The sequence below is a fragment of the Trichechus manatus genome, unplaced genomic scaffold (assembly GCF_000243295.1).
Source record: "Trichechus manatus latirostris isolate Lorelei unplaced genomic scaffold, TriManLat1.0 scaffold00001, whole genome shotgun sequence".
In the NCBI taxonomy this organism is placed as follows: Eukaryota; Metazoa; Chordata; class Mammalia; order Sirenia; family Trichechidae; genus Trichechus; species Trichechus manatus.
In genome coordinates, this window is record NW_004443937.1 from 2,223,128 (window position 1) to 2,231,964 (window position 8,837).

The following is an 8,837-nucleotide window of genomic DNA, read 5'->3' on the forward strand; positions in this document are numbered from 1 at the left end:
AACCACTAATCTACTGTGTGTCTCTATGCATTTCCCTATTCTAAATATTTCATAAAAGTGGGATCATATGATATTTGTCCTTTTGTGTCTTAACTTGTTTCACTCAGCATGTTTTCAAGATTTGTCCATGTAATAGTATGTAGCAGAACTTCATTTCTCTTCATGGCTAAATAATAATCTACTGTACGGATATACCGCATTTTGTTTAGCCATTCATCTGTTGATGGACGTTTAGGTTGTTTCCACCTTTTGGCTCTTGTGAATGGTGCTGCAACGAACACTGGAGTGTGACTATCCATTTGAGTCCTTGCTTTCAAGTCTTTGGGTGTATACTCAAGAGTGGATCATATGGTGGATTCCGTGTTTAACTTTTTTAGGATCCACCCAACTGCTTTCCACAGCGGCTGCACCATTTTACTTTCCCACCAGCAGTGAATAAGTGTTCTAATTTCTCCACATCCTCACCAACACTTGTCATTTTCTGTTGTTGTTGTTGTGTTTGTAATAGACATCCTAATGGGTATGAAGTGGCATCTCATTGTGGTTTGTGATGTTGAGCATCTTTTCATATGCATATTGGCCGTTTGTATATCTTCTTTAGAGAAATGTCTGTTCAAGTCCTTTGCCCTTTTTAAAAATTGGGTTCTTGGTTGTTGTGTTGTGGGAGATCTTTACACGTTCTGGAATTAAACCTTTGTCAGATACACGATTCCGAAGTATTTTCTCCTGGTAATAGTAGCTTTTTAATGTTTTCTTCAATACCCAACCCACTGCTGTCAATTCCAACTCATAGAGACCCTATAGGACGTTCTTCAGTACAGGTCTTGCATATTCTTGTTTATTTTTGGGTGTATTATTTTTTAGTTGTCATTATAAATGCAGCCCTTTATTTCATTATATCTTCCATTTTATAGCTGATATATGTGAATGCTATTAATGTTTATATTTTAATTTTAAAACTCTTCATCTTGCTGAATTCTGTTTATGATAATTTTCAGTTAATACTCTTGGGTTTTCTAATTCTTATTTGCTAATAGTGATTTTTCCCCCCTCTTTTCTATTGATTAGGTTTTGATGGTACATTGTTTGACTACTTTCATGGTTATGAAGATTTAAAAAATAAGAAAGTTCGATTTGTTGGACGTGCTAAACAGAGAATACAAGAAGATTATCTTCGAATTTTAAGATATTTCAGGTAAGAATTTTCAAAAATTCCATTACCAATACAGTGTTTAATAATGCCACCACCTGAGCACAATCCTGGTGATGTGAAATGCACAGGTCAGTATACAGTATGGTGACATCCCAAATGTCTGTCTCCGATGGAAGCCTGGAAGCCTGTTAACTTATGAGTGAGCTATTACCTAGATACTTCATATTGTATTTTCATTCCCCAAATATACACATATTTCAACAGCAGCAGGCTTTTTTGGGGGGGATTTATGATGATCTTTTATATAATTCAGCTTTAAATCACATTTTTTCTTTCTGATTGACTAATCCTCCTTCACTACACAGATATTTGAGTGCTTAACCACAGGACAGCTAGGTGATGGGAACGGAGAGTTGTGAATGAACGTCTCTGCCTTCGTAGGGCTTATGGCATGTATAGTTACGGGAAAATCTGTGACACCACACAAGACCAGTGAAAAATCAAAGTATAAAACATACTTAAAACTTGGGTCAACTTGGTAAATATGAAATGTATTTGGATGGTTTTGTGGGTAGCAGTGATTTTTAAACTCCAAATTTTTTTTTTTTAAAAACTGGCCAGTGCATGTCTAGTAATATTGATTTTTCACTGGTTGGCGTCACTCAGAATATTCTGTAATAGATAATATATATTTTGTCAAGAAATGCTATTCCTCTAAATCTGAGATTTTGTAAACCGTCTCTCACTACAAATAATAGAACACAGACCAAGATGTAGCCACAGTTATTAGTCATTTAATTTAGATCACTAATGACTTGAATCTTAAAGGGTCTGAGTGGTAGAGTCGATGTCCTTTATGGCTTCCAGTTCAGATTACATGAAAAAAAAACACCAGTGTCTGCAACTAGATTTTAGTCTTATTTTAAATGTTTAACTCAAACGCTTGTGAATATAAGTTTTCATATTATAGGTCAATAGATAAAATCTTTGAAATCAAGTTTAGTCCCATTTGTTTGTTGGATTTTGCTTTATTTGTGCCATTAATACTACAGCATTATTAACATTATAGATTACTAATATGAATATGGAATTTTTTTTTTTATTGTGCTTTAGGTAAAAGTTTATAGTGAAGTTAATTTCTCATTCAAAAATTTATACACAAATTGGTGACACTGGTTGCAGTCCCCACAACATGACAGTACACTCCCCCTTTCCACCTCAGGTTCCCTGTGTCCATTTGTCCAGTTCCTGTCCCTTCCTGCCTTCTTATCCTGCTTTTGGACAGGACTGGCCCATTTGGTCTCATGTGTTTGATTGAACTAAAAAGCACGCTCCTCACGTGTATTATTTTTTGTTTTATAGGCCTGTCTAATCTTTGAAAAGTGGGCTCCGGGAATAGTTTCAGTTCTGGGTTAACAGAGCATCTGGGGTCCATAGTTTTGGGGGTTTCTCCAGTCTCCGTCAGATGAGTAAGTCTGGTCTCTTTATGTGAATTGAGTTCTGTTCTACATTTTTCTCCTGCTCTGTCCTGGACTCTCTGTTGTGTTCCCTGTCAGGGCAGTTAATTGGTGGTAGTCGGGAACCATCTAGTTCTGGTCTCAGGCTGGTGGAGTCCCTGGTTCATTTGATCCTTTAGTCCTTTGGGCTAGTGTTTTCCTTCTGTCTTTGGTTTTCTTCGTTCTCCTTTGCTCTGGACGGGATGGGACCAGTAGATACATCTTAGATGGCCGCTTGCAAGCTTTTAAGACCCCAGACACTACTCACCGAAGTGGAATGTAGAACATTTTCTTTATAAACTTTGTTATGCCAGTTGACCTAGATATCCCCCAAAACTATATGGTCCCCAGGCCCCAGCCCCAGCTACTCTATCCCTGAAAGCGTTTGGATGCATCTAGGAAATTTCTTTGCTTTTGCTTTGGTCCAGTTGTGCTGACTTCCCCTGTATTGTGTGTTATCCTTCCCTTCACCAAAGCTGACACTTGTCTACTGTCTAGTGATTTCCCTTCCCTCTCCCTGCCCACCATCAAAGAATGATTTTTTTAGTGTGTAAACCTTTTCTTGAGTTCTTATAATAGTGGTCTCATACAGTATTTGTCCTTTTGTGACTGACTTATTTCACTCAGCATAATGCCCTCCAGATTCATCCATGTTGTGAGATGTTTCCCAGATTCATCATCGTTCTTTATTATTGCATAGTTTGTGTAGTGCACCATAATTTATCTATTCATCTGTTGATGGGCATTTAGGTTGTTCCCATTTTACTACTGTGAATAGTGCTGCAATGAACATGGGTGTGCATATATATATTCGTGTGATAGCTCTTATTTCTCTAGGATATATTCCTAGGAGTAGGAATGCTGGATTGTATGGTATTTCTACTTCTAGCTTTTTAAGGAAGCGCCATATCCTTTTCCAAAGTGGTTGTACCATTTTACATTCCCACCAGCAGTACATGAGAGTTCCAGTCTCCCCACAACCTCTCCAACATTTGTTATTTTGTGTGTTTTGGATTAGTGCCAGCATTGCTGGGGTAAGATGGTATCTCATTGTAGATTTGCATTTCTCTAGTGGCTAATGATCATGAGCATTTCCTCATGTGTCTGTTAGCTGCCTGAATGTCCTTGGAAGTGTCTGTTCATATCCTTTGCCCATCTTTTAATTGGATTGTCTTTTTGTTGTTGAGGAGCTGCAGTATCTTGTAGATTTTAGAGATTAGATTCTTATTGGATATGTTGTAGCCAAAAATTTTTTCCCAGTCTATAGGTTCTCTTTTTATTCTTGATGAAGTCTTTTGATGAGCGTGTTTGATTTTTAGGAGCTCCCAGTTTAGTTTTTCTTCTGGTGTTTGTGCATTGTTAGTTATGGTTTGTACACTATTTATGCCATGTTATTAGGGCCCGTAGAGTTGTCCCTATTTTTTCTTCCATGATCTTTAAGTTTTATATTTAGGTCGTTGATCCATTTTGAGTTAGTTTCTGTGTATGGTGTGAGGTATGGGGCCTGCTTCATTTTTTTACAGATGGCTATCCAGTTATGCCAGCACCATTTGTTAGAGAGACTGTCTTTTTCCCATGTAATGGACTTTGGGCCTTTGTCAAATATCAGCTGCTCATAGATGAATGGATTTATGTCTGGGTTTTCAATTCTGTCCCATTGGTCTATGTATCTGTTGTACCGGTACCAGGCTGTTTTGACAAGCATAGCTGTATAATAGGATCTAAAGTCAGGTAATGTGAGGTCTCCTGCTTTGTTCTTCTTGAACATGGGTATTTTTGTGCTGGACATTTTAATAGGTATTCAGTGGATATTTATTGTGTGCCTATTACGTGCCAGGTACTATTCTGGTTGCTGAGGATATAGCAGTGGACAAAACAGACAAAAATCCCTGCCCTCAAAATTCCTGCTATCCTGTCTCCTGGTGCTTTTAATGGGGGGTAGGGCAGGGGGAGATAGGCCAAAAAAAAGAAAAAAAAAAAGTAGAAGCTTGTATACATACACAGAGTAGTAAGAGCTAGAGAGAGAAAAGAGGGATTGGAGGACAGGGAAGTTGGAAATCTTTTTTTTTTGTTGTTTTTTTAGCTTTTTCATTTGGAAAACCCAGATTGCGAGAGTTGGTGAAGTGTATAATTCTTGGCTTCTGATTTATTTGTGTTAAAGTATGCCACCTTTATGGGCAAGACTGATGATCTTTTACTAGGTATTTTCTCTTCCTAGAAATGTAAAACTGGACAGTTTCATAGACAAAAATAAAAATCCAACATGAGCTACTGTTGGCTTGGTTTAAAAACAAAACAAAAACCAGTTACCATCAAATCGATTCCAATTCATGGTGATCCTGTGTGTCAGTTTTGCCCTATAGGGTTTTCAAGGCTGTGACCTTTTAGAAGCAGATCACCAGGCCTTTCGAGGTGCCTCTGGGTGGGTTTGAACCACCAGCCTTTTGGTTAATCGAGCACTTAACTGTACCATTCAGGGACTCAAAAACTGGATAGTTTCATAGACGAAAATCCAACATTATTACTATTTTCATGGTTTAGCTTCTCCTTAAGATGTGGTTTTATACCATGTGATCTTTTTGAGTCTGTGTAGGGTTGTGCATGGTATTACACACCCTGGTTGTGTTCTAGTGCAAGAGAAGAGTAAGACGATAGAAAAAGTTTGTGAGATGTTTTATGATTAAATATGTAAATTTTTGTTGTTAACTCTTCAAATAATGAATTCCTATCAAAATCTGTCTAGCATTCTAAGCTTCCTTACCCAGCCACCCTGACTCATCTTGCCTCTGAGAGATGTAAAGCAGGATATTCCAGAAATTATGCATATTTTGGTGGCGAGAACTGAAAACTGGTCATCAAGAGACCTTGGGGTTCTAGTTCGTCAGCAGCCAAGCTCTTAACCATTGCGCCACTGGGGCTCCAACCTTATACAGAGTACTTATTTTTTATTGAATCTTGATTTACTCATCTGGAAAAAAGAGGTGAGGTGACCAGGTAATTTCTAAGGTCCCTCCTAGACCTAACTAATCCTGTTACTTGTTTCTGATTAAATAGATGTATGGAGTAGTACCAGTAAAAATGAAAAACAGATTTTTCTGGTGATATGCCAGTACGGAGGTAATACTACTTAAGACGTTTGTCTTGCAGGTTTTATGGAAGAATTGTAGAAGAACCTGGTGACCATGATCCTGAAACTTTGGAAGCAATTGCAGAAAATGCAAAGGGCTTGGCTGGAATATCAGGAGAGAGGATTTGGGTGGAATTGAAAAAAATTCTTGTTGGTAACCACGTAAATCATTTGATTCATCTCATCTATGATCTTGATGTGGCTCCTTACATAGGTGAGAGCAAGAATACCTGAATTTTTGGCTGGCAATGAAACATGGTTTACAATTTCATAAAGAAAAAAATGTTTGACTACTTTAGTTGAAGAGATATTCTTCAGGAAGAAATGAGTATTTTAGAATAAGATAAACTTTGGGGTCAGGGGTAGGACAGTTTTGTCATGGATATGGAATAGCTCCAAGACAGCACATTGTCTCTGGAGTTGGACAGACAGACCTGGGTTTGAATGAGGCTGTGCCACTAAGCTTTGTGATGTGGATTAGTTCCTTAAACTTTGGTTTCTGAATCTAAGAGGATGAAAATAATAGCAACTGTCTAGTAAGAGGATTCGATGAGCTAATACATGTACTTAGAAGAGTGACTTGTATGTAGAAATTGTTCAGTTATAAAATTCAGAAAGGGAACAGTGAGATTATCTTATCATACTTCAGGAAATTTGGATTTATTTTAAATACCCAAAACCAAACCTGTTGCCGCTGAATTGATTCCAACTCATGGTAACCCTGTGTGTTAGAGAACGGCTTCATAGGGCTTTCTAAGCTGTAATCTTTACAGAAGCAGATCATCAGACCTTTTTTCGTGGTGCCACTGGGTGGGTTCTAACTGCCAACCTTTAGGTTAGTCGTAAAGCACAAACCATTTGCACAGAGACCTAAAATTATTGAATAGGGGATGAGTGGGTGTGAAATCAGAAGTTTGTAATTGGAAAATGCATTTCTTGTGAATGATACTACCATCACCACTGCCTCTGAACTTCCTGATTGAGATTGTTAATGGCAGTGAGAACATTTTAGGACCTTTGCCTAGGTTTTGGAGAGTGACATGGGAGAGGACTGCAAGTGTACCAGTGGTTCACTTGCAGGGTGGAGCATTAGCCTGGAGTCATATCAGATTATGAGTCCTTACTGACAGGGTGTTTCTATATTCTAACAATAATGGTTTGGTTTTTTATTGAATTTATCCACTGTAAAAACTTGTGAAAAATGTTTTTGCCCCAACAGGTTTACCTGCTAATGCAAGTTTGGGAGAATTTGACAAAGTCAGTAAAAATGCTGAAGGTTTTTCACCAAAACCGATGACTCTCTTGGCCTCATTATTCAAAGTACAGGATGATGTCACAAAATTGGATTTGAGGTTGAAGATTTCAAAAGAAGAGAAGAACCTTGGTTTATTTATAGTTAAAAATAGGAAAGATTTAATTAAAGCAACCGATAGTTCAGAACCATTGAAACCCTATCAGGACTTCATAATAGATGTAAGTAGATAACTAGGTTTAAGTATCATTTGCCTTAAGTATGACTAATAGGATGTATTTGGTCAGAATATACATGATCTTCACTAACTACAGAACTAACTTATTAAAACTAAGACCTACAATGTATTCTCTTGATTTTGTTTTAAAGGAAGATCCTCACACTATTTACTTAAATTTTAGGGTGAGATCATTAATAAGTGTTCTCATACGTGATGAAACTGTTTGATTTTGAACTCAGTCTAGGGAATCTGACGCGACTACTCGTGTATGTGAACTACTGAAGTACCAAGGAGAGCACAGTCTTCTGAAGGAAATGCAGCAGTGGTCCATTCCTCCATTTCCTGTAAGTGGCCATGACATCAGAAAAGCAGGTATTTCTTCCGGAAAAGAAATTGGAGCTCTATTACAACAGTTGCGAGAACAGTGGAAAAAAAGTGGTTATCAAATGGAAAAAGATGAACTTCTGAGTTACATAAAGAAGAACTGATGAAAGCTGGCTACTAAAAGGTGGAAAATTTTGGTAAGACTCCCTTGGTGAGACTTAGATATATACTGCAGAGTAAATATCTGCTTTGAGGACTTCTTTTTTAGAAGAATTAGGGTCTTCTTTGTGAAATATCAATATATTTCATGCACTAAATTCTACCAAGTCTGCCTCCTTTTAATCTGACTTACATTGTTGAACTTCATAATTCTTTTAGAATAGTTCCTACTGAGAAGTATATAGTTGGCTTCTCCTATCTTTATCTAGGGGTTTTTTATGTTTTCTTTTCTTTTTTTTGGTAGCATAGGGAATTACTAAGATTGGTCTTAAAAAAAAGTTGTTAACTGGCTTGGAGAAAAAATGTAAAGTATGCAGTTGAAACAACAGGGTTATTTTTGTCAAAAACGATTGCCTACTATACTATGTGTCTGTTGTTATTTTCTATCATAATGGTTTCTTTATACATACCAAGCCTAGAAAAGTTGAATTACGATTGTTAGTAGCTTGAGAGTTACTCTTGAGCCTATTATTTTAATAAACATTTCCTTTAGAATTAAAACATAAATGTGTTTATTATCTGACAGTATATATATCAGGTACCATATATAGTGATTCTAATGTAATATTACTTTTAACTTTTTCTTAAGAGGATTATATATGGCATAGTTACATTGAAATTTCCAGATAAGGTGCTTTTTAAAGATTTGAGTTCTGAATGCTTTCAGTAGGTAAACAGGTCTTTTGCGAACAACTATTGTTTATTTCAGCTGCTGTATTCTGACATAGAAGGGAAACCGATTTTCCTTTCTATGTAGCCAGTGATAGCAATTTTGGACCTTTGAAACAGTTTTAAATGCATAATATTTCTTTTTTTTGTTCTCTACGTTTTTTTTTTTATTGTGAGACCCCCAACCGCTTACCCCATTCTGCGACAGCACACTCCTCTCCTCCACCCCCGATTCCCCCTCTCCTCCACCCCCGATTCCCCATGAACATTCAGCCAGCTCCTAAGTCTCTCTGCCTTCCCCTCACCTCTGGACAGAAGCCGCCCCTTTGGTCTCTTGTATCTACTTGTCTAAGAGGCACATTCTTCACAAGTATCAC

General features: G+C 37.3%; 2 protein-coding genes across 4 annotated transcripts in view; one reads left to right on the forward strand and one right to left on the reverse strand.

Annotated features, from left to right (window-relative positions):
* TRNT1 (tRNA nucleotidyl transferase 1) overlaps window positions 1-8,837 on the forward strand; it is a 29,802-nt gene that overhangs the window by 16,538 nt on the left and 4,427 nt on the right. For 2 of the 3 annotated variants that reach the window (XM_004368279.2, XM_023735801.1), the window contains exons 5-8: window positions 1,069-1,195; window positions 5,797-5,990; window positions 6,996-7,249; window positions 7,488-8,578. In XM_004368279.2, coding sequence (XP_004368336.1) covers window positions 1,069-1,195; window positions 5,797-5,990; window positions 6,996-7,249; window positions 7,488-7,736 — 824 coding nt within the window. In that variant the 3' untranslated portion in view covers window positions 7,737-8,578. Of the gene's footprint in view, window positions 1-1,068; window positions 1,196-5,796; window positions 5,991-6,995; window positions 7,250-7,487; window positions 8,579-8,837 lie in introns of those variants that run through there. The other variant, XM_023735758.1, reaches the window with a different exon arrangement.
* The window catches only part of CRBN (cereblon), a 46,121-nt gene that overhangs the window by 5,082 nt on the left and 32,202 nt on the right, over window positions 1-8,837 (reverse strand). The window lies entirely within an intron of this gene.